The sequence below is a fragment of the Lineus longissimus genome, chromosome 7, assembly GCF_910592395.1.
Source record: "Lineus longissimus chromosome 7, tnLinLong1.2, whole genome shotgun sequence".
NCBI classification, from domain to species: domain Eukaryota; kingdom Metazoa; phylum Nemertea; class Pilidiophora; order Heteronemertea; family Lineidae; genus Lineus; species Lineus longissimus.
In genome coordinates this window covers 48,388-75,422 of record NC_088314.1, presented here as the reverse complement: position 1 = coordinate 75,422, position 27,035 = coordinate 48,388, and the positions used below count along the sequence as shown (strand labels likewise).

General features: G+C 42.1%; 5 protein-coding genes across 7 annotated transcripts in view; 2 read left to right on the top strand and 3 right to left on the bottom strand.

Moving 5' to 3' along the window:
- LOC135490871 (pre-rRNA-processing protein TSR1 homolog) overlaps nucleotides 1-6,529 on the top strand; it is a 52,851-nt gene extending 46,322 nt beyond the window's left edge. The window contains exons 10-18 of the mRNA XM_064776432.1: nucleotides 2,065-2,181; nucleotides 2,511-2,674; nucleotides 3,023-3,167; nucleotides 3,387-3,438; nucleotides 4,344-4,549; nucleotides 4,780-4,882; nucleotides 5,066-5,206; nucleotides 5,515-5,589; nucleotides 5,863-6,529. Of these exons, the coding sequence (XP_064632502.1) occupies nucleotides 2,065-2,181; nucleotides 2,511-2,674; nucleotides 3,023-3,167; nucleotides 3,387-3,438; nucleotides 4,344-4,549; nucleotides 4,780-4,882; nucleotides 5,066-5,206; nucleotides 5,515-5,589; nucleotides 5,863-6,050 (1,191 nt within the window). The 3' untranslated portion in view covers nucleotides 6,051-6,529. The remainder of the gene's footprint in view (nucleotides 1-2,064; nucleotides 2,182-2,510; nucleotides 2,675-3,022; nucleotides 3,168-3,386; nucleotides 3,439-4,343; nucleotides 4,550-4,779; nucleotides 4,883-5,065; nucleotides 5,207-5,514; nucleotides 5,590-5,862) is intronic.
- LOC135490870 (uncharacterized) lies at nucleotides 6,431-13,456 on the bottom strand. The gene is made up of 7 exons (XM_064776431.1): nucleotides 13,087-13,456; nucleotides 12,320-12,483; nucleotides 11,079-11,633; nucleotides 10,595-10,780; nucleotides 8,681-10,359; nucleotides 8,017-8,272; nucleotides 6,431-7,431 (listed from the first exon to the last, which is right to left on the bottom strand). The coding sequence occupies exons 2-7, from the start codon at nucleotides 12,455-12,457 to the stop codon at nucleotides 7,036-7,038; spliced, it is 3,210 nt and encodes a 1,069-aa protein (XP_064632501.1). The 5' UTR covers nucleotides 12,458-12,483; nucleotides 13,087-13,456; the 3' UTR covers nucleotides 6,431-7,035.
- Nucleotides 13,457-14,531: 1,075 nt separating this feature from the next.
- Nucleotides 14,532-17,927, bottom strand: LOC135490873 (EEF1A lysine methyltransferase 2-like). Its single transcript, XM_064776434.1, has 6 exons — nucleotides 17,735-17,927; nucleotides 17,082-17,147; nucleotides 16,224-16,338; nucleotides 15,804-15,908; nucleotides 15,254-15,488; nucleotides 14,532-14,906 (listed from the first exon to the last, which is right to left on the bottom strand). The coding sequence occupies exons 1-6, from the start codon at nucleotides 17,782-17,784 to the stop codon at nucleotides 14,809-14,811; spliced, it is 669 nt and encodes a 222-aa protein (XP_064632504.1). The 5' UTR covers nucleotides 17,785-17,927; the 3' UTR covers nucleotides 14,532-14,808.
- Nucleotides 15,397-23,893, top strand: LOC135490874 (ras-related protein Rab-7a). 3 transcript variants are annotated; one of them, XM_064776436.1, is made up of 5 exons: nucleotides 15,397-15,504; nucleotides 19,911-19,987; nucleotides 20,245-20,371; nucleotides 20,746-20,964; nucleotides 21,325-23,893. In XM_064776436.1, exons 2-5 carry the CDS (start codon nucleotides 19,935-19,937, stop codon nucleotides 21,541-21,543), a joined length of 618 nt encoding a protein of 205 aa, XP_064632506.1. In that variant the 5' UTR covers nucleotides 15,397-15,504; nucleotides 19,911-19,934; the 3' UTR covers nucleotides 21,544-23,893. The 3 variants fall into 3 exon arrangements, with proteins under 3 accessions (XP_064632506.1, XP_064632505.1, XP_064632508.1); XM_064776435.1 differs by lacking the exon at nucleotides 15,397-15,504 and adding an exon at nucleotides 18,026-18,143; XM_064776438.1 differs by lacking the exon at nucleotides 15,397-15,504 and adding an exon at nucleotides 19,110-19,236.
- A 743-nt stretch (nucleotides 23,894-24,636) lies between these two features.
- Nucleotides 24,637-27,022, bottom strand: LOC135491503 (MICOS complex subunit MIC19-like). The gene is made up of 5 exons (XM_064777409.1): nucleotides 26,784-27,022; nucleotides 26,063-26,242; nucleotides 25,821-25,891; nucleotides 25,424-25,559; nucleotides 24,637-25,011 (listed from the first exon to the last, which is right to left on the bottom strand). The coding sequence occupies exons 1-5, from the start codon at nucleotides 26,847-26,849 to the stop codon at nucleotides 24,988-24,990; spliced, it is 477 nt and encodes a 158-aa protein (XP_064633479.1). The 5' UTR covers nucleotides 26,850-27,022; the 3' UTR covers nucleotides 24,637-24,987.
- Nucleotides 27,023-27,035: the final 13 nt, after the last annotated feature.

Sequence of the window (27,035 nt, the reverse complement as noted above, 5' to 3'; positions counted from 1 at the left end):
CTAGATGACCAATTATCTGTTAATGTACCAGTAATCAACAATCCCCACACCACACATGTACTACCAAGAATAAATGAAGAAGAAGAATTTTAAATTTCCGAATGGCAAAGGCCTTTTTCTAAAGGCCACCCCAAGATTTCTTTAACACTAATCCAATTATTTTTTTCTAAATTCATTGTGAAGGTAAAAACTGACAATAAACCAAAGCTTGAGTGGAGATTGTCTTGCTGATGTGTCACCTTGACCTCAGGCAACCTAAGCAATTCATTGTGTTCAGTGATCATGGTGCATTCGTGAATATGAAACATGCCGACCACTGACCATTAGAACAATGATCGGCGCCTGTTGCAGGGATGACTTATTTGGGTCGGTCATCTATCTTGTCAGCTGAATAAGAGAGATCTCGATGTCGGGATGTCCAGATGAGGAATGACTCGACATGATGGTGTTATTGCTTTGTGCTTCCTTTGCAACTTGTTTATTTGCTGGTGCCCTTGAACCAAGCATGGGTGGTTTGTTGGAATGTAGGAAACACGGCAAGCTCCAAACTACCAACCAGAAACACTCATCATAATGATGTGAGTCAGTTTTCCCAACCCTCACACAAACTATCTGTGGTCTATTAAGGAATTGCAAGTTTCTAACTGGTCACTCGATGTACAGTAGATTTCAAAAAGAATCTTCAGACCAATATCAATGTTATTTGAATGATGATGAACGATCACTTGGCGTAATTGAACTCATTTGAGACAGACAACCTAAAAGGATAAAATCTATGTCTCATTAGGCTGCGTCTCTCATCAGGTATTCATGGCCAGAAAAAGTAGTTCTCCTGCCCGCCCCAGGGTTCATATGCCACCAGACGAGTTCAGTAGGGATATAGGATAGCCCTAGTCTGTGCGTGTGTGTGTGCATCAGTCATTCCATCTGTCCGACTGAGGCAATTACTCTGAGATTACCCTGAAGTCTGTCTCCTCAAAGAAATGTTGTGAGGTGGTTAGGGAGCAGTTCTTAATGTGACCGCAGCCTTCTGTACCAAGATTATCCTTAAAAACAGATCCCAATAAGATCATAACCACAGAAACCTTATCTTTGTGCATGCTCACAGTTGTTTTGTTATAAGGTTATAACGTGAAACCAACTTGACCTATTGTGGAATATTTGCCTAAACCTATTTATTGGAAATCAACGCAGGATTCAGTAACTGCAATGATTTCCTGTTCAGTATCGTCTGATCATGATTGTGCCTTGTTATCATGTGACTGCGAGGGTATTGGTGGTTTGTAATCAACGACGAGACCGATGTCATCCTCTCCTGAGAGGATATCGAGATAACGCCTGATAGGTGGGAGGAAGTGAGGCTCTTCATTATGGCAGTGATTTCAAGTGGGTGGGTATGTGCTGAATGGTTTGGTGAACTGGGAATGGCTTTGGGTATTGTTGGTGGGTTTTGATCCACCTCAGGAGGGGAACACAGTCCACTTCATCAGGTTCTTAGCCTTCTTCTGCTATGAGAAACACAAGGCATCAATAAATACTTGTGGCAAGGTGCACGTCCATGAGAAATGTCCATAAGAGCAACAACATCCATGTACAGGATTGCTCTCATTGGATAGTTGTTATTTATCAGCCCTGTCCGGCCCATGATGAGGATGATTTACCTCATTTCCTTCATGTGGTGTGGCGTGTTCTGCTTTAAGAAAAACCCTAGCTCAGGGTGATTACGTTGGTCAAGTGATTTGTCATATTGAGATGAGTGCTGCATGATAAGCGGTGAACCACATGTTGTGGCTGTGGACACAGCCTTTGATTGAATCGGAGACAAATGACCTATCACAAGGTGTGCAATCTCTGAGCTGGTTGGTCAGAGAAAAAACAAGCAGTAGTGGTGATGGAAAGGTGGAGACATGTTCACCCTGGGAATTTTAACGCGAACTTGAGTCCTTATGTTGGTAAGGTGCTTATAGGGATGTGAGGGGGGGGGGGCACCAAACTCAGGAGTATGGTGTCTCCTGTCCCTTATTGTGCACCCTAGTAACCAGACGTCTATTTCATGTCTTGCAGGATGATGACGATGATGACGATGATGACGATGAAGCAGATGATGCAATGGAAGCAGAAGAAGAGGGTTCTGAGTCGGAGGATGAGGAGATTCATGAAGATGATGAGGAATTTGTAACAGTGAGTTGATGCTACCTTCATCCAGCCGGAGAGTGAGCAACTGCATGAAACTTGAGTGAATGGCTTCTCTTCAACCTCCAGTCTTTCAATACTGAATACTAAAGCATGTGGACCTCAGCTGATGGGCAGTGCTTTTCAATAGTATAGGTTAAAAACTTTCTCTGTTGGAAGCATTGATTTGAGAGCCATGCCATGTTTGTCCTGTGTTGTAAGTGCTAGTAGATATGTAATGTAGGAGGAAGTGAGGAACCTAGGGGAACCAACTGAAACTTGATCAAGCTTACAGATGACCTCTGGTGCAATTAAACTATGCCTGAAACATGTTACAGATGACCGTGACAGATGGTGGTGATGTGACAAAATATGACGCTGCCTTTGACATCGAGGAGGAAGATAAACTGCTTTCAAAGTACAAGGAGTCTAGAATAGATGAAATGTTCCCTGATGAAGTTGACACACCAAAAGATGTGCCAGCAAAGGACAGGTTTGCCAGGTAAATGTGTTTGCTGTAAAGAGTGATTTTTACACTAAGGAGTTTGACCTAAGAGTTTCGTGTTGTTTGAATTTGTACGAGTCTGATGTGGGAGGTATTCAGTTGACACCTCGCTAATTTAGTGAGAGGGATAATCAGGCCAGAGAAGCCTATGTGAGATCTCATGTGAGAGCAATATGAAATATTACAACTACAATGTCATTCTGATACAGCCTTAAAGCTAAAACTTTTCAGACTAAACATTTCAAGCATGATTGTTGACATTTTGACAAATTGTCAAAACATGACCTTGTCAAAGCATGACCAGCTTCATAAGAAGCTATCAAATAAGGTCCTTGCCCATTCCAGATACCGTGGACTGAAGAGCTTCCGTACGTCACCCTGGGATCCGAAGGAGAACTTGCCAGCGGATTACGCCCGGATCTTCCAGTTTGATGACTTCAGACGAATGAAGAAGAAGATTCTGGCTGAAGAGATGGAAGATGGAGCAATGGTGGGTAGAGGTTTTGAGCCGACAAGATGACATCATTCAGGTGATCTTGTCAAAATCACCAGCAAATGGATCATCCCAGCTCTGTGTTTGCTCTTGCCGCCAATTCTAAAGAAATCAAAATCATTAAAAACATTAGGTCTGTTTGAAGGACTGTAAAATTTGAATCATTCTATCCTAATTTTGATTGCGAGAACTTTGATGTTTCTCATTTCGTTTCAGCCTGGTTGGTATGTCACCCTTCACATTGAAAATGTGCCCAGGGCTATTCTTGGTGAGTAATTGCAGATCATGATTCTACTGGTGGTGACATCTTTTTGAAAATTTTGGAAAGAGCAATGATGGTCAGTGGTCTATCACTCGCACAACTCCAGTGATTTGATAACTGGGTTGGTGGTGTGTAACTTGTGAGGCATGAAACTTGCATTGTTATGTCACTTTGATCTCCTGAAGTAGGAGAGAATGTTTGGCAACTCTGGCTGAAACTCAAAACTGTACTGAAAGCCTAGGGATAGTACCCACAGCTCTGTCTACCTCAATACACACATAACATCACTGTCCTGATTAACTCTTTCAGTGCCCAAGGACGTACATGTACGTCCTAAATATTAAGGTATTTTAGTTCCTCCAGACGACACCAGATGTCCCCAGCTACTCAAATGTGGTTCATATGGTTTCTCTGGCCTGGGGCGTCCAAATTGAATAATTTTTTCGACTGAGAGGGTGGGGTGGGGTTTGCCACCCCTCATTTTAGGTGAAAAATGGTGAAAATCGGCCAAAAATACCACTCCCTCAAAAAAATTTAGAACATAATCCTTGTATGCCCCTACTTATTACTGCTGTTTTATTGAAACAGGAGGTAAAGACAAAGGTTTTGAAGAATTTTGATGAGTGTATCTCAATTATTTTTGTGAGATTTTGGGTAGTGACAATGCCCAAAAATGCCCAAATCCTGGGCACTGAAAGAGTTAAGCAAGTACTATAATAACAATACATCACTGTATGGATCGCTGAAACATGGCATTGGATCATTACAATGCAATAAAGTACTTCAAGGTTCCATAGATTGTGTTGATCATGTAATAAACTGTAATCCTTGAATGAAGCTTCATTCAACAGAGTGACGGTTTATTTCTAACTGATAATACAATAGCAAGTGGCATGTACCTTTCATTGCAGACACAATCAAACCGAACCACCCCCTGGTGGTGTACGGTCTCCGACCCCACGAACAGAAGATGTCTATTCTACACCTTGTCATGAAACGTCTGCCCAGCAACAGACAGCCAATCAAGTCAAAGGAGAGAATGATCTTCCATGTAGGGTATCGCCGATTTGCTGCGTGTCCAATCTATTCCCAGCACACCAACGCTGGTAAACATAAGGTATATTGAAATGACTGGACTGCGGCGAGCCACTTGGTCAATGCATCATAGAGGTGCCACTCTTGTAGCATTTTGGCTCTTGATCCAGAATAGCAGCTCTCACATTTCAGTGAGTGAAATGGCAAGTGATTTCTACTAAGCAGACAAACAGAAGCCAATAGGTTAGCCACTTTGATTCATCAATGTGCTTGTTGATAAGCTGATCATGTCTAACTCATCTGTTCTTCCAGTTTGAGCGGTTCCTGCGTAACGATGGGGCTTATGTGGCGACCATTTATGCTCCGATCATCTTCCCACCAGCGTCTGTCATGATGTTCAAAGAAAACATGGATGGTAAGATCAGGGACTAGAATAACAGTTCAAAATTTTGAAAAATTGAAAACAAATTTCAAAGCCAAACATTTTTGGAGCTGATGATGTTTCTTCATTTTGAGCAGAAAAAAAACAAGTGAAAAAAATCTTTTGAGTTAGGGCTGTTCTGACCGGCTCATGGTAACATTCATCTCTCCATTTCAGGAAGCCAAGACTTTGTTGCCTCTGGCTCTGTTCTTAGTGTTAATCCAGCTCGTATCATTGCTAAGAGGATTGTTCTCAGTGGTCATCCATTCAAAATCAACAAGAAAATGGCTGTGGTTCGCTACATGTTCTTCAATAGGGGTGAGTACATGAGCGTCATCTCGGCACGGCTTACTCCATGAACTGGCCAAAACCAACCATTGTTGAATGGGATCTCTGTAGATGGCGCAGAAAGGCATGTACCTTTTCAAGACAAACATCATAACGACAACACCAACTGGTGATGATATGAATGGTGTCACATGAGCTAACAGACCCAGCAAATGACCCTCATGAGCCCCTGAAGAGGCACAGAGGTGACTGCAACCACTACCAGATTTGATTACCCACTGGCTCATTAAGGCTCAAAAAAGAATGCACCAAATGATGATTGTTTATTGTGCTTTCAGAGGATATCCTATGGTTCAAGCCGGTCGAGTTACGCACCAAGTACGGACGAAGAGGACACATCAGGGAGCCACTGGGTTTGTACTAGTCGAACTACCAGATTCAGCTTCGCCAAAACGTCATATTGGTGACTTGCACTGGTTTCTCTATATTGATGAATCGCGTGTCTCAGGTGTATCAAGTTAGATGTAGAGCTTAGGAAATGTCTGTCAGACAACCCACTTTTCTCCATAGATGGATTGCCACAAAAAAAACAATCCTTGCACCTTTCACCAGCAGCATCTTCCATCACCCGTGGCAGAGCAGTGGATTCACCCAAGAGAACTAATCCTTGAACCTTCTATTTTCAGGTACCCACGGTCATATGAAATGTGTCTTTGACAGCCAGCTGAAATCTCAGGATACAGTTCTGATGATGTTGTACAAGAGGATGTATCCAAAATGGACGTACGATCCTCATGTGTTGCCCCCACCATTGTCAACGACAGCCCCAGTCGTCATGGAGATGGATACAGGCCTTGACATCTTTGATGACTAGACCTGGGGGTATATTCAAAGAAGATCTTCGTCACAGATGTGATGTGCTGTTTTTAAAGATGAGCTTAACACTGTCACAAAATATGTTTGGAGGAGTTTTGTAATGACTAGATCTTATGAAGATACTGGTGCAATCAGTATTTTATGCCTATCGTTGTGAATTTCTAAGTGAACCTTGGTGTGATTTTAACTGGATTAGGTCTGTGAAATCTCCTCAGTGCATCTGTTGACTAGGATGCCCACAGGAAGAATGGCCACAAATTTCAATCCTCATCACACGTTAGTGGTGGCCTCCCCTGTTCTGGTCAAATAGCTGGTCTCTTGTGTGTCCTGGGGTCACGTTCAAAGGTTGCTTGTGATATCATGTCAGATAAACTAGGATTATACTAAAATATTTTATTGTTTCCTGAATGAAATGATTGTTAAATACCAAGGAACATTAGTGAAAGAGAGCTCATGAGAGTGGGCAGGTGTTGCTAATACTGTATCAATTCACTCTTTATTATTGTATTAATGCAAATCAAATGCAGGAACAAGGAGGAAGATTTTAACATCATGTTATGTCGAGGTTTCAACCAAAAATATTCCCTGGCGCAAAGCATGGAAGTGGCAGAAACACTATGCAGTTTATCCTACTTGTGTGTATAAAGGAGGCCCCTTGGATCACCTACTCTACTAACCTACAGGTGGTGCACTCTACTCAACTGTTCTAAATCGTTTACAACAATGTTCACTGTTTGGTCTCCACAAAGGACCTGTGGACTGACTGATATTCCAAAGCTTATCTCGTCTGGTGTTGAGATAATAGTAGAGCTTAGATATAGAGGCTCTTCAGGGCTATGAGTCTCATGGAAGCAAAAGCCAGACTTGTACTCTGCTGCCAAAACCATTTAATCTTGACCTTTGCTGAGAGCCTAATGTGAAACATCACTTCATCCTCTATAGAAACAGGGAACAATGTTTCAATCATTGCATTTCAAATTCTCCTACATTCCCTCAATGATCTCTTTCAACCTTATCACAAGATCCTTTATGAATGGCCGTTTGTTTGGATCTGTTTGCCAGCATGAAGTCATCAGATCCACACAGTTCTTGGGATACGAGGGATTGAGTGGTGGGCGAACACCATTCTTTGTCTCTTCAAAAACCTGTAAATAGCCTTTGCTCATAAACGGGTCAAAGCCGGTGCCATCTACGATGTACCACAGGAATATTCCAAAAGCATAGATATCTACTGCAGGACAGAGCACGGCATGAAGACCTTTCTCCAGTAGTTCTGGTGCCATAAACCCTGGTGTTCCACAGATTGTCTCTGCTGTCAATCCAAATGGTTTCATGTGTCCAAAATCTGTGAGTGTGACATGGTTTGTGACTGGGTCAACCTGCAATGATAATGTACAGGAAGGTAAAGTAGCTATTATTTCGAGAGATGCTTTCCCAATATATAGACTGTACTGTCTACAGTTCACATAAATAAACTTTACCACATATTTAGGACTGCAAATTATAGATTGAGGCTATATGACTGATGCAGTGATTAGCTTGTCATCTTTAACAGCTGAAGAATCTACATTTCATTACTAATTGTTGAAGTTCTTCTATTGTCCGCACAGGTCACGGACACGGCAGGGCTACTAGAAGATCAGATTGGCAGCTGAATAAAGTCCCCAGCTCTTGATGGTTGAATATATGAGCCAGACAGACAGCATTCAGATGACAAGTGGTCACGCACACGGCAGGGCTACTAGAAGATCAGATTGGCAGCTGAATAAAGTCCCCAGCTCTTGATGGTTGAATATTTGAGCCAGACAGACAGCATTCAGATGACAAGTGGGGCAATCCCAATGTAAGTGCTTTCACAGACATTCACTTCTGCACCTCACAGCACAAGTTAAGTGCCCAGCCCATGGCTTTATCAAAGCATTATTTCTCAGTCATGTATCTACTGTCAACAGAAAGTTATTTACCAAAACATTGGCTCCCTTGATGTCACGGTGTGTGATGTTCTTGTCGTGTAGATACTTCACGGCCTCTGCAACCTGTAACGCCATCACTAGGCGATCCGTCAACTCCGGAAATCGTCGGTTAGCAATCATATACAGCAAGTCCCCTTCTTCTTGCTTGTAGAAAAGGCACATTTCTGCTTTCGTTGGTTGGTTTTCTTGATAGCAGTAGTTGATTGTGCAGCCGTGCAACTTGGCAAGGTTTGGATGGTCAACATTCCTGTAAAACACGAGACAGTGTGAGTCCTGTGGTGCAGTGGAGGAAGTTGTCCTTGTGTCGATTCAAGTGTCTTTGGTTTGAACCAAGTCTTTCTTCTCCCAGGTAATGTTCAAGTCATTAGAGACTATCGGCGTATTCATATTGTTGTTACGTATGGTGTTTTCACATCTTACACAATCCCAATGCACGATATGTGATAGGGACACTGATTAACATGTAAATGGAAAAATCCTTTTTGTTTTACCTCTCAACATTGTGCAGGATGTGAATATATCATACGAAACATCTATAGGGATACGTAATACGGGCGTGAATTTTGAACTTGCCAAAAGACTGTGTGTGCAAAGAGTTCTACAATCGTATGACACTTTGACTTTGAGGCAAGGAATGAAAGCAAAAAATACTGACCTTGTGTGATGGACTTCCAGTGCTACTTGCTGTAGTTCCTGTATTGTCATTACTTCGCGCCTTTTGACCACCATCACTTCTCCATTCGGTCCCAGTTTATCAATGGTCTGGACAATACACTGGGCTCCCATTCCTATGTTACGCACAGGTGTGAAGGGGTTGTACCTGTGTGCATGGATGAGGTCAAGTGAGCGCACTTCCAACTCGGCAATCTTTGGTGCACAGTCCCGGATTGTCTGTCTATTCTGCTTGCCAATCAGACACTGCTGGCGGTACACATAGTCCACCATTTCCTGGCGCTCTTTGAACTGCTCATGTCCCTCTTGCACATGATCTTTCAGATGCAGGACGATTTCCTTCATGACTTCTTCTGCCTTTACACCAATGAATGCCTCTCTGGCTATCTGCTCTTTCCATTCACGTTGATTGACAGGTATGTTCCCGACACCTCCTGACGTCTGTGGCATATCAGTCAAGCTGGTTAGAAACCTCTTCATGCCGTTGCGGATGCGCCTTTTGAAGTTCATTTCCATCTTCTCAATCTCTGGGTTGTACCTGTATTCGTAATGCTCATGTATCAGATTGCGAAGTACAGTAGCAGGGTCATCAGAGGCACCAGCAATATCAAAACCCTTAGCAGTTTGTGCTAACGTATCCAGGACCCCTCCTGGGCGAATCATGTCATCCCAAATCATGTTGGACAAACCAAGACCAACTTTCTCTCTTGTGAAACGTCTGATCTGATTCTGGCATTCAACGACGACCCTCATATCAGTCACCAGGGTGTCTCCTTGCACCGCTGAGAGGAAATCCCAACTGAGCACTCCATCATTGCTACCACCTGTGGTGCCACCATTTTGATTCCGGCCAAGAGGGACATCAAAATCGATCTCGGCACTGGAGCGGCAGGAAGAGACTTCTGCAGATAGCCTTGAACCGGTGCGTAATTGTGGGGCATCTGGACTGAGATGTGGACTTGGTGTTGCTGGATTGTCAGGCCTGGGTTCGGTATTAGATTCAGCTTTAATCCAGTCTAGACTCTCTCTCTCATCAGCACCTTTCTTGAGGAGCAACGGTCCAAGCTGCTCAAATGCATACAGAGAATTCATCCTGTCCCTGGGTGCCGCTGATGGCTCCACTGAGAGGATTGCGGCCTTTTCCATGGCATATGCCAACCCAGCGTTGACATCCTTGTAAGGATACATCCCAGCATCAGAGACAACTTTGGATTTAATCCCTAGCAGAAATTTTCTGATGCGGCCTGTGATTGGTCCCTGTTCCTCTTCAATCTTAGCTTTGAGTTCTTTGACCAGTCTGTCCTCCCTCTCACGCACATTCAAGATGAACGTGTCATAGCTACTGTTATCATTGTAGATACGGTTAGCTTCATCAATGAAGAAGTTGATGCAACCTTGGTGTATCTTTGCTAAAGTCTCGGCTGCTGTTTCAACGAAGTAGTTCAACTGTACCTTAGAGAACCTCACAAGTTGTCTCTTGAAGACTTCAAAGGCTGTTGTGAAGCGATTCGCTGGTCGCTTTTTCTTTTTTGATTGCTCTAATTCTCTGCGCAGACGGCGATCCTCTTTAATCCTCCAGGCAGACAGACCATAGATTCTATCACATTCCTCCATTTTGATGTCTTTATCCAGAATGCCCTCCCGGCAGAGCCTGTTGAAAACCTGGAAATGAAATTCAGTTTTGTCAACTCTCCTTTCTGTAAAAGGTTGTTAAAACTTTAAAGATCTATAACCCTCCGTGACTGATGGTTGAAAACCCGCATTCACAATAATGTCATTTTAATAGAGAAGATGACCGACATGCACTGAATCTAGCTAAATTAGAGATTGCTGAATGCTAACCCATGACCTCTTTGATGACGAGCCTGTTTCAGCCCTTCACCACCACTATGCCTACCATTTGCATGATCTTATTCTCCTGTTGCTTAACCCTTTCTTCCCTGTCATCATCATCATCATCCTCTTCATCATCGTAACTGCTCTCACTGGTGTCTGCCTCTTCGTTACAATCCAGTTTGCTGACAACGAAGAAGATGTTCTTGGATGGAGTGTTACTCTGGATGGTGCGAATGTCTTCAATGTCCTGCAAATACAAAACCAGTGCATCACATAAGTTTAAATCCAAATGCGACAGGTTTTATTTGTGGCCGCTTTATAGTGGCAGCACCTTGAATAGAAATGGGAGTGACATGTTTGGAACTGACTGAGCAACCGCAACAGCTAATGCTAGGAATTCTGCATGTATTGTGGACGATGATTTGGTTCAATCCAAAGTGACCTCAGAAATGAAGACATCTCTGCAGTAAGGTTAGTGCCATGAGAGAGTGCATCACAGTAATCAACACCTCAGACCCATGATTCCAATAGATAGTCGTACACACCTTGGTTGTGACTAGATTCCTGCCATCGATGACATACACGATCAGTGGCAGGATCGTCTCCAGATGTCCCATCACCAGTTTGTCCAGGAGTGGATTCTCATCCTGACCCGGCGAGTCAATGATTCGTACACCACTCTCCAGGAAGGCATTCTTCACCTGGGCAATCACCTTCTGTGTGACGATCTCCTCCTTCTGGCGTTGTTCATGAGGCAAGTTGATCCATTCTGACGGGATGTACTTCTTGGTCAAAGTCTTCTTCTCCAGTATATTTCCTGCTTTGTCGACGATCATCACACAAGGTTTATCATGATGCGTATACTCGAGTTGGACCAGTCTGGCGGTACATGGACGCTGGTCAACTGCGACCACTGTTGCTTCGAGAATTTCATTAATCAGGCTACTTTTGCCTGACTTTGTTTGCCCTATGAATATGATCGAGGGGATCTGATTGATGACTCGATCAACTTTGTGGAGCGTGTCATGGTACATGATCGTCTGATCGAGACTTTTTTTAAATTTGTCATCTTTGATGTCTTTTGCCAGTTTCATCTTTACCTGAAGATAGATATAAAGCTTTGCAAATACTCAGTCTTCATTGGGAAACAGTCTGTGATTTAGTCTTTCAAAGCTTTGCAAATACACAGTCTTCATTGGGAAACCGTCTGTGATTTAGTCTTTCAAAGCTTTGCAAATACACAGTCTTCATTCGGAAAAAGTCTGTGATTTAGTCTTTCAAATCTTTGCAAATACACAGTCTTCATTGGGAAACAGTCTGTGATTTAGTCTTTCAAAGCTTTGCAAATACACAGTCTTCATTGGGAAACAGTCTGTGATTTAGTCATTCATATATAGAATTGCCTCAGCAGAAAACTCTCTTATGTTGATTACACAATTTGATCTTGATCATTACACCACTGCTTTCTGAAACCTTGTTATTTCATGCATTTTGTCATGGCAAGCTACGCCTACTTATCAAGCTACATCATGCAGAATTGAAACTGATGTTTTTTATGAGTGATCTCATGACTTTGCAAGTCAAGTGAACAAGGCAAACTTCCTCATTCAAACAGTGGTAGAGCATTCAAGTTGTACCACCACTCGTGTATGTCAACATATAGCTTTATGGAGAATCTTGAGAGCTATCCTTTGGCTGATGATAGGGAGGGTGGTGTATTGAAAGGAAAGGTGGCAAGGTCAAACTTCTAGATGTGGTGCTGGCTACGAACTAGTTCAAGACTTACCTCAGAGAAAGTAAGTCCTGTTCGGTAGAAGAGTCGGCGAAGGATGTTTTTGTCAATATTGTATTGGCGGAAAATGCCAATGAGATCTCCTGCAAATTCATCTTTTGGTCCTCCTTTGTCAGTTTCGGGCACAACCATGGTGGTGGATCTTGTGTCCTAATAACCTGAAGATAAAACATGTCTATGATCATTGACTCCTTGGAGATAGGATGGCACAAGTCTCATGATACCATCACTGCATCAGAGTTCTTAAAAGCCCACAAAAGTATTCTCTAAAACACTTCATGTCTCAAGATGTATGAAAAACGAAGTGTCTGAAAGCAGGGTTTAGTGATTGATTGACTGATGGATTGAGTTTAAAAGCCCACTCACCAACGCCTAGCTGGCTCTCTATTCTTCTAAGATCAGGTGAGACAGCTCCGCCGTGCTTGGTGAGTAGGATTTGGGGAACTCAACCCACTCAATGTCACAACACAAGACCCCCCCCCCCAGGAGCGGGTCTGGGACCAAGACCTACTTCTGTTTAGAGACTCACTAGTATTAGTATTACAAATGTACATGATGTAGGCGTGAAACACTGCATAGTGTAAACCAGGATGATAAAAAATTGAACGCATCAATTCGTCTTTACAAACATATGAGAGTAACTGACTGAGTACATTGTGTCATTGCTGACAAAGAGAAAGACAAAGTCCAGCATGCCATGCCAGGAGTGAAAGGCTTATTTATTTGTACTAATACTTATTAGGCCTAATCAGTGTAATTACCAATATCACCCATCCAGTTCCAAATGATGTCAACTCGACACTTCCTTATTCTTGTGTTAAACCGGTTAAATCGACAGTTAAGTAACTGCGCAAACATGGCAAAGGTGAGCTGTCTGCTATACCAGCCTGGGGAAAACCCAAATTTGCTTCCTCGTTGTTGTTATTGTCGTTGTGATGTCGTTGCCATTGCTTCCACATGAACCTGATTAGTGGTAGACTCTTTCACCAGTCTCCTCCATTCACTCATTACAGAGACTGGTACTTGACAGCAATTCACTCGTCATGAACTCGATTTGGGGGCGTAAGCTCCTGTTGACCGGTCAGGAGTTTATCTGTAGGATGGGTAACCTCGATCCAAGGGATTAATCTTCAATACCTGAGCGCTCGGTATGACAATGCATCCACTGTGTGCACTGAAAATGTATGGCTCGCCTCCGGTAAATCAACGAGGCTTACCTGGACGACCTTCTGATCATCCCTCAATTGATTCCCAACACAGTTAAAGAGGGCGGTTCAGTGGAGCAATGGCTCTATTGGGTTGTATCTGGTCAGGCTCAATGACGATTTGAGTGCAGCATTGCAATGACGATTTTCCTACAGTCATTATGGGGGATGGAACAGAATGGACACTGAAGACCGAGTCTGATGTGTGTATCGATGCAGGTAGGTCAACACTCAACTTGGGCCACCTCTCCTCAGCGTTGGGACACTTGTCACAATCTCCTAAATCAGTAAATGCGTCTTGAGCAAGCTGAAGACATTGGATAATCCTCATATTTTGGTTGTGCCTTTCTTTGATGATACATTCAGTGGATGATCGTCCTTGTTGGTCTTGCTCAACAAGGACCAAGGCACCATGTGTTGATACATTCAGTGGATGATCGTCCTTGTTGGTCTTGCTCAACAAGGACCAAGGCACCATGTGTTGATACATTCAGTGGATGATCGTCCTTGTTGGTCTTGCTCAACAAGGACCAAGGCACCATGTGTTGATACATTCAGTGGATGATCGTCCTTGTTGGTCTTGCTCAACAAGGACCAAGGCACCATGTGTTGATACATTCAGTGGATGATCGTCCTTGTTGGCCTTGCTCAACAAGGACCAAGGCACCATGTGTTGATACATTCAGTGGATGATCGTCCTTGTTGGTCTTGCTCAACAAGGACCAAGGCACCATGTGTTGCAAGGACGAACTGTCCATGCATTTCAATGACTCTGATGTTGTCCTCGAAACAATTGTCTTGTCCTGGTGGCACACAGGTTGTCGTGCGAGGCCAAATTGTGACATTTCCCCCATGTTATCAGGTTATGTGGACAGGTTGCATGGCTGACTCTTGACTGAGACAACACAATTACACATTCTTCCAACAACTATGGCCAAGTCATGACTGAGACAACACATTCTTCCAACAACTATGGCCAAGTCATGACTGAGACAACACGATTACACATTCTTCCAACAACTTTATTTGAACAACTTGCTCCATCTCGCCAAGTTATCATTTTAACAAGACACATTTTTTACTGAAAAGAATATTCTTTTTATCGTTTCAGTCCCAACTCCATTACACTCATCTCCTTCATCAGGGAGACAACATCCTGCAAGGACCATGACCACAACTGGTGGGGGACATTTCTCAGAATAAAGGCATAAGTCTCCGCCGACTGGCAGAAGTTCAATCTTTCCTCAACAGCAGCTGCTCGGCGCGAACACCATCTTCTCATGAAGTCTTATGGAAGATGATTGTTGTTGTTGTCTGGCCCTGCTTTCCTCCAAATGTAAATTTGGGAATAGGTATCACCTTGTGGACGGAGAAGCCTGCAGAAAACAGATGTATCATTCATGAGGAAGGAGAGCACATATTTACTTGGTGACAGATTAGCCCACCATTCCGAAGACAAGAAGGACAACCCACTGCTTTCACAATACACCGTCTTCAGGATGATGCTAATCCTTCACTGATACAGTAAACTGAGACACAAAGCCAAAGGCAAAGAGTCAACAGCAAGCACCAAAAGTATTGGGCACATTTCCTCCTGGTAAAACATGACGTAATCAAAACTGGGGTCTTCATGACTCGGCTGTCCCGGGTGAATTGAATTGCACAACCTATGGTTAGCACTCACTTGAAGAGCACAATCTCAATGCAAAAAGCTTTAACTTGCCTTCAGAGAAATGCCATCTCAGTTCATCTTCAGTCCAGTTACAGGATGTGATGATGAAGTAACCGTTGCTGTTCAACAGCTGATGAATGTTCTTGATATAGATGTTCCTCCTCTGCTTGGCATCATCAGGGTTGAGACAGACAGCATCATATGTGCCCTTGTCTGCACAGACGTCGTAGTGACGCTTTAGGGAGGCAGTGGAGGTGTCCCACAGATCTTCAAGTAGATCAGCTTGCTGAAAAGGATACCAGGTAAGTTACATGCACTTATCTTGGCTTTGGTGATTCTAACCTAGTCTTTGACCTGTATTTTCTCAAGAGACCCTTGATACAAGCACATATGTGATAGCAAAAGAATGTGTGGTCAAATTGAACTATTCCCCGAAAATTAATGAAGGAAGTCATGCACATCAATGCATCAATTCTATCAAAACTATATAAGCTATATAATATGACGATGTATATATATTTGATTCAGAATAAAAGTCGAAAACCTCTGTTGAGAACAACCTGGGCAATGATGATACCAGGTTGTTTCAGGATCTCTTTACCTCGTAATTGATGTCGACTTTTTCTCCAATGGAGACCAACTTGGCAAGCTCTATCGCTCCCATGGAATAATCAACGCCTGTCAGATTGGTGAAGCCCTCCTTGGCCTGCAATGATAAGTTCACTTAACCATTGCTCAACTTGACTTCAATACGGATAGAAATGTCAAAGAATATACACTAAACCAATCGAATTATAGCAAAAGCATCCTTGCTCTTGTTCTACAGGAAGGTGTTGGTCAACCTGGATCATGCTCAACAACCTCTGGTTAATAGGCCTTTGCCTATTCAAATGACCACCTCGAGCCTACCCTGAACATTGCCTGTTTATGAAACATCTTAAAGATATTTCTGTAAATATCATCGAGCACAACGGATTCTGTAATGCAGCATTGAAGATGGTCATAGTTATACTTCACATACCAACTCGACCAGAAACATGCCATTTCCACAACCGACATCAAGAATGCTACTATCACGTGGAATCTCAGACTTCTCAAGCCATCTCACCATTCTAGCTAAAGTTTCTTCACCAAACCTGGAAAAAGGAACCACAGCTAAGAGGTCAACATTTTCCAATTGAAAGTTTGAATCCAACTGAGACTAATACCAAAGGTGGTGTCAGGATCAAGACGAGCTGGTTCAGTGTCAGATCTGTCAGAACTCTCTATAGCTGTCAGGATCAAGACGAGCTGATTCAGTGTCAGATCTGTCAGAACTCTCTATAGCTGTCAGGATCAAGACGAGCTGGTTCAGTGTCAGATCTGTCAGAACTCTCTATAGCTGTCAGGATCAAGACGAGCTGATTCAGTGTCAGATCTGTCAGAACTCTCTATAGCTGTCAGGATCAAGACGAGCTGGTTCAGTGTCAGATCTGTCAGAACTCTCTATAGCTGTCAGGATCAAGACGAGCTGGTTCAGTGTCAGATCTGTCGGATCTCTCTATAGCTGTCAGGATCAAGACGAGCTGATTCAGTGTCAGATCTGTCAGAACTCTCTATAGCTGTCAGGATCAAGACGAGCTGGTTCAGTGTCAGATCTGTCAGAACTCTCTATAGCTGTCAGGATCAAGACGAGCTGGTTCAGTGTCAGATCTGTCGGAACTCTCTATAGCTGCCTGTAAAACTGCAATAAGATGATCTTTTTCTGATGATGTTTGTCAGGATATCGAAATCGACAAGTTCACTGGAAGTGGAACTTAAGTTTCTAAAGAGAATTCGGGAATAAAGAAGGCCTCCACTCAGCTGATTATATGGGTTAAAGGCAAACAGATCGACTCACCAAACTTCTCCAACATCTCCAAGTTCTTTAAAGTTCTTTAGCTCGGTTGAGTATGCTCCATCCCAACTGGAATATAGGCAAGTTCAGACAATTCAGAACAGAGTTTGTGTTGACTTGCCCGGGGGCCGGGAGGGGGAAGTATACATCTAGCCGCCTTTTGTGGAGAGGTGCCGACAGGAAGCTGCTTCAATCCACACTGCTTTGAACCATCCAGCCGGGTGACAATTTGATCCTATGGCCCAAGTATGGCATTTGTAGGTGTTATCTCAAGTAAGGGTAGACTCTGGGGCAGTCCATTGCGTCATCCTAGGCAACAGGACGAGGCTGGTATGATGCGTCCAGAGACAGAGTGTATGTAAAAGCTGCCCTGGCTGTGACGACTTTTTCACCACAACCAAACTTAAAAGTATCTATTCACATCAGCTCAGTAGTAGGCCTATGCCAAATGGCCTCATCTATCCCTTACGAAAAAGATGTCAGATTAAGATTTACCATGCTCACCATGGTGGTGAATGTAGAATTAACCATGCTCATCATGGTAAATATTTCTCACTGTCCCAATTCACCATGGTGAAGTGCTTTCAGTTTACCATGGTGAATTGTGGCTTTGCCAAACACTCGCTCTCATCATATCTTGTGAATAAACAACATACTATTCTTTTGTTCCAAGCTGTGATGGAACAAGATCAGTTTCATCACTCATCACAAACACAAACGAAGAACCTCTTGAATGTGTTGCCTCAACCACTCTTTTGATCACAGAGTGGCCCGCAATTTGTGGAACCAATCCCGATCCCACATCATGATTGGCCCGTCATGATTGACTGGACGGGTCAGAGGTCACATATAAACCAGTGGCCAATGAAATTGCGCAACACTAAGTAATTTACGGTCAATGTTAAGGTCATACATCACGTGACCTGCAATCTTGGATTGAAAATAACATTGTTCGGCTATGACGTAGCCGATCACGGGATTTCGCCATCTTGGAAGAAGGTGGATTCTAAAAAGTGACAAAAATACGCGAATAGAAGAAATACAGGCCTGTTTCCTCTCTATTTGGTGGGTAAAATGTAATTTAACAAGTCTTCCTTCGTCCTGTATAATTCTTTTTCAGTGGTTGTTGTATTTTGGGGCTTTGGTATTTTGACTTCAGTATTTGTCTTGCGCGAATGGTTTCATGGCTGCACGCACACGATCATGATAACAATACATGTACTATGTGATGTAGTGTGATGTACACTAGGGATAGTGCATTTTGTACAGAAGAATTCGGCAAAAAGTGCATGGAGTGCTGCAGCAGTGACGTTTCACTTTCAATCATTGTTTATTGATAATGTTGGTGCTGTGCTGTTCGGAAATGATTCTTTATTCGGACAACTCTGGACTGTGACTGTGAGTCTGAATTATTTAAGACTCCCAGAAAGGTGTCTAAATTCGGAATCCTTTTCCTAAGAACACAAATTGGGAGGTTTATAGTATACACCTCGGTCGGATCGTCTGATACCTCACCTACTCATACTGCAGAGCAAACATCTACTGAAGTTCGGTGTCTGAAACACCTTACCCTTGAATATGAGTCAAAACATCAAATAATAACTACAGGGGCAGGGTACATTTTGGGTTTGAAAAAGGGCACAGTAGCCGGCTGGGTGCAGCCCCCTTCTAAATAAGCCTCGACTCAGGACTAACAGTAGGCTATCAGTAGGCATGATTGTGAGTGTGGGTGAGAAAGTTGTTTAGGACATGTGCCAAGTTCTCCACTGATGTCCAATTGAAAGTACATACATTTTGTAACTGGTCTTCCGATGCCTACAGTGCCTACGTAATTCATCCCAAACTAGGTCAAGTGTAATTTGGTCAGTTCCAACAGATTTCGTATGATATGTCCTAGTTGATGGCATATTTGGCATGGGGAGATTGTCTGCTGAGGTCATGGTTTTCATTGGAGCCAATTACTGAACTAGGTCACTGTTCAAGGTTTAATAAGTTGAGTCATTGAAATAAAGATCATTTAGAAGTTTCATTTGTGGTTATTTCGTTGTGGAGTTCTGTACCAGCGGCGTGCATTCTCTCAGTTCCCTGAAGGTGTATTGAATCTCATTCTCTTTGGAAATCTCATTTTTGTTACCAGGGTATCTTCTTTTTCTACTTGGTAAGGCTTTGTAATGGGGTTATGTCTTGTTTTATTGTTCAGGGTTTAGTGGCATTGTTTGTCATTACCTCAGTTGATCTGCCCTTTTTTTAAGTGCGGAGTCTGTCATGGCTTTGTCCCCAACTACTGTGATTATTCATTTACTTTTAAACTAAAGTTAGACCAAGATCATTATTTTGCGGGCTCTTCCTGGTATGTGATGACTGAGAAAATACCACAACAGACATATTTTCTCTTCTGTAGTCAATGTTTCCTCTGACCTGGTTGCTGCTATAATTCTGAAATGTAGGTCGTTATTGACCTGTATAACCTGATATTCATTCACTCATTGTTACTCGTGGCTCGGTTGGTGATGGTCATGATGTGTTGTGTGCTATTGTTGCTGCTCATGTGATTTTGAATGTCAGCCAAAAGTGCTATTTGCTTGGATGTCATGCCTCTGCAAGTGTGGGGAAACATGACATGGAATATGGATAGAATACAGAATAGCATTGCTCCTCATACCTACATGTATCATGTATAACAGGTGTCTATGCATGATGGCAGTGAATTGAATGGGCAGATTGAAAGTTCATTGCTGTTTTACTTTCCACGATCCACACATAAAACCAGTTGGCCCCAGTTTAGTTTCTCCCATACAGCTTGTCTTACCAATATGTTTCTTTTCTCTTCAGTTCCCCTACTGACCTGAAATCAACATGACCTCAAGAAAGAAGGTTTTATTGAAAGTCATCATCCTCGGTGACAGCGGGTAAGAACTGTCATTTTTATGCCTCTCTGCTGTTGCCTCTTGCCTCGTTTGTATTAGCACATTCACTTGTATTTATAAAAAGTATCCTGATTGGTGTAAATAAGACAGTGTGAAGTCACCGATTCAGACTTTTGAGATTTGAGTCAAAGGTGATAGAAAAATCTGAAAGTCTGCTTGGCTCAAACACATAGTGTGCAATGAAACATTGTACTGCATCATTGATGTAAATCTGTTCATGGTTTCTTCTTGTTTTGCAGTGTTGGCAAGACCTCACTCATGAACCAGTATGTAAATAAGAAATTCAGCAACCAGTACAAGGCAACAATAGGTGCTGACTTTCTCACAAAAGAGGTCATGGTCGATGACCGGTTAGTCACCATGCAGGTAAGACTGTGGCCACAGCTACCTCACAATACAAGCCCTAATGCCCCCGGGAGTTTTTCAATGCTACCCTTCAAGATACGTCAAGGTTTGGCAGGTTTCTGGTACTTGAAAATGTGGTGAATCTGTGAAGTTGTGTCTGCCAGTCTGTCTGCAAATAATCTATTTTGTCCTAGGGTTGGTTTTGGTTTGGTACTGGTAACCTGATTGACCAGTGATTTGTTTATATTGAATCGGAAAATCATCTGATTTACTTATGTTATGAGATTTCTCTTCAGATTTCTATCTTACGGATATTGCCATCATCAGATCTAACTTGTTTCTGAAGTTGACCTATTAAAATCTCGCCAACCTTAACACAATTCTTTACTCTACAGATATGGGATACAGCAGGTCAAGAACGTTTCCAGAGTTTGGGCGTCGCCTTTTACCGAGGAGCCGACTGCTGTGTCTTGGTATTCGACGTCACCATGCCAAATTCATTCAAAACATTAGACAGTTGGCGAGACGAATTCCTAATCCAGGCAAGCCCAAGGGACCCAGAAAACTTTCCATTCGTTGTCATAGGAAATAAGATTGACTTGGAAAACAGAGCGGTACGTTGAACTTATTCAAGTAAAAATAGTTTTGGAAAAATTTGAAGTGCGATTTTGTTGCTAGTTTTGAAAATTTGTTGTGTTAATTTTTGGTTTAGAGCTTTGTTTTGTTTGGAAGCAAGTGAAGATTTGCATGCAGTATCATAATCGCTTCTGTTGATCAGGTTTTCTGTCCGTTAAAGTGACCAGTGGTGTACCGCTGTGGTGAATAGGAAGAAATGTTGTAGAATTTATTATATCTGAGAAGGGCCAAGACTTTGAGGTGAGTTTGCTGATTTCCAACACTCTTCCGTCTGAGGTGAGTTTGCTGATTTCCAACACTCTTCAGCCTGAATGCTCAACAAGTTGCTTCTATTACAGGTATCAGCCAAGCGTGCCCAGGGCTGGTGTCACAGCAAGGGAGATATTCCATACTTCGAGACCAGTGCCAAGGAGGCCATCAACGTAGAACAGGCTTTTCATACGGTGGCAAAGAACGCGCTCGCACAGGAGACCGAAGTCGAGTTATACAATGAATTCCCTGAACAGATTAAGTTAACTAATGAACAGAAGCAACAGAAGGAAGGTTGTGGATGCTAATGACAACGTTTCAGTCTTGTAAAGTCATAGATATACAGTATGATCCAGAAAACAATGATTCTATTTGCTGAACCACTGATCATGTGCTGGGCTCTCACTATTGTAAGGTGCACTGGTTCAAATATGGCGCAAGATTGACACTTTACATCTTTGACCAATCATAGTCTCTGTTGGTGGACACAGGATGTTCAGATCAGCTTGTGCTTTAGTATCGAGTGACCGGTATAGGTGTCATCACTAGTCTGGGCTCGAGGTCTAGGCCTATCAGTATCAAGTGACACCGATTTGACCTCAAAGGCCTATGGTGCTGATTGCTGGCTGAAGGCCTCATTGATTGTGACTTACGAGTGGTAATGATAAGGTTGGAGATTGTTCATGTACATGCAGGCTTTAACCCTTTAAACACTGAGCTGGGAAGCAGATTGTCAAATATGGGGTTCATGTATGCTTCTGAAGATTATGTGATTTGAGAAAGGGACCAGATCGGCAGAACCTTCCTATCGGGGATAACAAAATGAAACTGAGGTGTACGAGTACAGAGGCTTAGTTCCTTAAAATTGTGTTACCGTCCCTGAGAGAGTTGTTTATTGCCCTGTTGTAGGAAGCTGCTTCCTAAGATGATCTCTTGGTGAGCCAGTTTTTAAAGGGTAAGCGCCGAGTGAGCATGAATTCAGTAGTCTTTAAAGCATGTAGAATAAGACATAATGTACAGTTGTTTGTTAACCTATATTCCATGTCAATTATGTCTGATACACTGGACTCGGGTCTTGTTGAATTTCTGACAACTCCTTGCTGCCCAAAATGTTCTCATTCAACGGAATAATCATATTTTACTAACTACGGTAGGTTTTAGCTATCTGGGACATTGTGATGAAGTGGATATATGAGCAACGAGCTGAGAGAGAGATAAAGTCACAGCAGCAAGAAAGTTGGTAACATATGATTTGTTCCTTTGTTTTACATCTACATGTATCTCCTTCTTGAAGAGTGTGAATCATCTGCTCCAGATGCTAATCTGCTGTCGCCCCTGATATGCTCAGGTCGATGGACAGGGTAATGACACACACTTGGGAATAACATGATCGGAAGCATTTAAAACCAAAATGTATTATGAGTTAACTATACGCGTGCCTGATGGGTACCCTCTGACCTCCCATTGGGAGAGTGATGGGTTATCTCCAGCGCAATGGGACCTCGGGGATATTGCTGTGCAGCCAGCAATTATGTTGATGGTATTGTAGTTAATTTCAGCCTTGCTTGAAGCTTGAATATCTATTCTGAAATGAGTAACTGTTTTGAACAAAGTCCTTATTCTAACAAATTCTTCAAGGAGGAGTTGCAAATTCTTGTGATCCACTTGTATTTCTGGTCTGATTATGCTTACTTGCTTTGATTCATTGATGTAGATAAAACACAGACAAATGCTCATCGCGGAAGTGTTCGTTTTGTGATAAAAAAGTGACACTTTGATTGTATCCGTTTTATGTGCTAGGTGAATTCTTACTGTGCAATTTGATTCTGTCAATCTAAGCTGGTAGACTTTTGCTAATCTGTAACACTGTGTTCTGTTGGGGCCACTCTGGTTGTATCTGTGTAGCGGGTGTTGGGCAGCTGATCAGTATTTGATGCTCAGCAAGAGAGAACAATATTGTTTTAAAAATTATAAAATTTCATTTTGACAAATCTAACACCAGTGATAAAGTCTTGTACGTGCCTTAGGCGAATATTTCCTTATATCTTGTTTAGCAAACCCTCCGACATGAAAAAGAGCCAATTTCAAATTTAAAATTTAAAAAAAAAAAATTTTTCCAACCACCGCCTGAAAAAACTTTCATGAAAAACTGGTATTTTTTTCTTTTCTTTTTATTCTGCCCTCCTCTATACCATGTTTTCTGCATGAACTAGACCCTAAATGGAGGCAAAACATTAAGAAATCAATGCATTTTAGACTTCAGAACGATATTTTATTCCGGAAATAAATTTTATTTTTATTTTGTCCTCAGCCCAATTATTTTGGTTTAACCATTTTGTAAAAGTGATATTTAGGTAAAAAATAAAAAATTTTTTTCCTGACCTCCACTGAAGATATTTCAGAATATTAGTTCGCTAACTAAACAAGGTATTAAAAAAATTTCTCCTTACCAATACAGAAACGAATGTAGAATTTGTGTCATTGATAAAATCTGACTTGCTACACAGATTCAGTGTGAAGTTGGCTTTGGAACAGTTCTTTCATTGCGACTAAGCCCAAACTGTAAATTGTTGATGTCGCCACGCATTGTCAACTATTATCAAATGCTAGGTGACTTTGTATATAATTGAATAAACATATAAATATATATATAAATAACATTGATGTTCTTCTGTTGTGTTTGAAACTAGTCACATTCTTTACCCGAGTTGCAGCAGGTTGCATGCCAGTTCTTTTTTGTTTTGATTCCTAAGTCTCCAGCTTCCCTGTAAGTCCATTCTTTGTGAATGGAGGCTCTCGGACTGGAGGACAGAAGGTAGTCTGGTCCTGATCATAATTATTGTCGGAATGCATCTCGCTGCCTAAAAAGTTGGCCGTCCGAGCAGCATTAAGGACCTGACTACTAATACTATATTTCAGGTTCCAAGTATGAAAGTTGCATTTGGAGCCACATTGACCGTCTCAAAGCTCGAAAAGTTGGGTGTTTGAGCCACATTGAAGATGCACGGCTTGAAGCTTTGCAGTCTGAAATATTTGCTGTAGGATCTTTAATGAGGCGACCTGAACCTGTTGTCATCTGAGAAGTCCTCGTTTAGTCTGAGAAGTTGGCCGTTTCACCAACAAGACACAGAGGCTCTCTGAACATGTCATCAGACTGTCTCAATGTCTCAAAAAATTGGCCATTTGAGCAACAATCCAGGGTGCCAATGACGAGCCTAAAAAACTGGCTGTTGTAGCTTCATTGAGAATGTTGAGTTTTAGCCTCTTCCACTTTTTCTTGAAGTCCACAGTGCTTTATCGCCAGTTACACTGCCTGCACCATTAGGCGTTGGGACTCGAGCCAATGATAAAAGCAGTCATCCCACCACAAGCTGCACCATGAAATTAAAAAAGTCTTCTCAACTATTTTAACAAATATCTTTATTATGAATAATGCCTCTTATAGCACAGATATAGATAAACATGTTATGTCATTAGTTGAAAGTGATATGAGACTTGGATCTGTTCACACAACGAAAAATCTTGGTCAATTTTCAAAGAAAGCCACTAAAATCAAAGAAAACACTTCATTTTTTGCCTGATTGAGTGTTGTTAGAAGTCACCATTCAATTCATTGTTTTTTGTAAAAACACTTATTTTGTTTATTATCCTTCCTAAGTTGTCCGCATATCACTATCCTCTTGACACATGTGTGCTCTACAATGTTTGCAATGTATGATGATCACCTCCAGTTGTCTTCAAATAATTCTCTACTAGCCTTTTCTTGTCAGGACAGTCTGAAAAGAAGAAACATTTGATGACATGTAGGATGGACTGATCTGGTTCAATACCATTGCATTAGACTACAGCAGCACCATCTTCTCGTGATTCTGGTGTGAGGAGTCAGCAGATGTGAACATGTCAACATGGCCAACCAGCTTGTCCCACCTGACCAGTATGTAAACAACAACAACAACTGAACACTTTTTTCTTGATTAGGATGGGAGGATCTGGATTCAAGCAGCATTACAACCGTCTGATGATTCTGCCAAGAGGACCTCTAAGAGACTCCGGACTATTCTGCAGAGGCATGATTGATAACGTAGGTAAACAACAATCTACATTTTCCCCATTTTTGATTTCAGACAGTTTTGTTCAGGATGCCCATTCTGTACACTGGCGACCTCTATTGCCAACCCCTCAACTAACCTGTCTCGTCTTCTCAACACATTCTAAGAATTGTTTTACTTGTAATGAACACAGTAATGTCTGTTTTGGATTATCTTGGTAACATTTCAATACGGCATCTTGTTGATTGTGACAAACTGGCGATGTGGTGTACTTCCTGAAATAAAACAATGACTGATTCAGTGAAGGACAGCAAATACAACACTAAACTTGAAGGCTACTTGTCCGCTTGTGCAGGTGTTCCTTCAAAGATGAAATGAAACAATAGAGATGAGTGAACTGGATCTCTGAATACTCCATCACTTTTATGCCAACTGAATTTGGGAATATGACAAGCTGGCTGAAATCTCATTGTTCTCATCTGACGGAATGTCCTCTATGAGGGAATGGTTTTCAACATCCCCCTCGGAATACTTACAAGAATTTCTTCTCCACCTCCTGCACTGCTTGGCTGAATTCTTGTGTGGATGTCTGGTATAACTCTTTATTCTGAAACGATGATATTCATTTCATTGGAAGTGAAATAGCACTGTCCATGGTTTTCTGGATAGAATATATGTTCGCAAACAACTTGAGTTTTTTGTTGAATTGAATCCTAGATTAAGCAAGGTTTGGAAAATAGTGCAATATGAACCTCCATGCCGTGAAATGAAACCTTACCAGTTTTTCTAGACGCTTTAGTTTTTCTTTATAGAGTTTTTCTAGTCTTGATATATCATCCTCGCTTGTCCTAAATGGAGCATGTTTCGGTGCTGGCACTGTTGGTCTGTCTTCTTCAAATGATTGAGGCTCATGGCTTTCATCTTCTCCCCGAAGTCGCTTCACAACTGATCCAGAAATCTAGAAGTAGAAAATACGGCCTGACAGAAGAATTCACAGCCACTTTTTTGCTCTAATGATAAATGCCTCTTATTTCGTCACTCTAACTAGAAAGTAACGAGGAGGCTAATGACCTTTTTTTGGGAAACGGCAGCGAATTGTCAGGTCGCTCCGAAAATACTGTATCATAACCATAAGCATGTAAGAACAACAAAACAACCGACCAAGCATGCGAGTTTCCAAGCAATGAAAGGGCCCGGTGAAAATGATCGAGAGTGAGTTGAGTGCGCTAGTGCGGCATGAATGATGAATAATAATGGGCAATTTCTAAAGCAAGTTCATCATTTTCATATGGAAAAAAGGGTCACAGAGGCCTATGGCATTACCGAAGTCACCTTCAGGCATGTTCTGAGTGTGCGCATGTTATGTTTGGGCATTGGCCTATGTTATGTTCGTTTCCCATTCAATTCAAGTGCATCAATTTTTTGGCCGGTCCTGAATAAAGTTACCAGCTTGGAAGAGTCAAATGAAAACTTGCGCCGTGCATGAAATCGATGCAGACCTTTACAATGCCAGCGCCCTCCTCCTCTTCTAGAGTAACTCTGCGGGTACTAGACGTCCCTCCCATTCCTTTCAAGGGCAGAAATCAATCTTCCAAGACCCTGTTGTATTTTGTGCCTTGCAATTGAATGTAAATGTCAATTTCCACGCAAAGGCTGCTGGCCCACCTTTAATACTGACTTTGCCTCCAAACCCCGTGATAATCTATTCCAGGTGTGAGTTACCACTCGTCATGAAACAAAATCGATTCAGC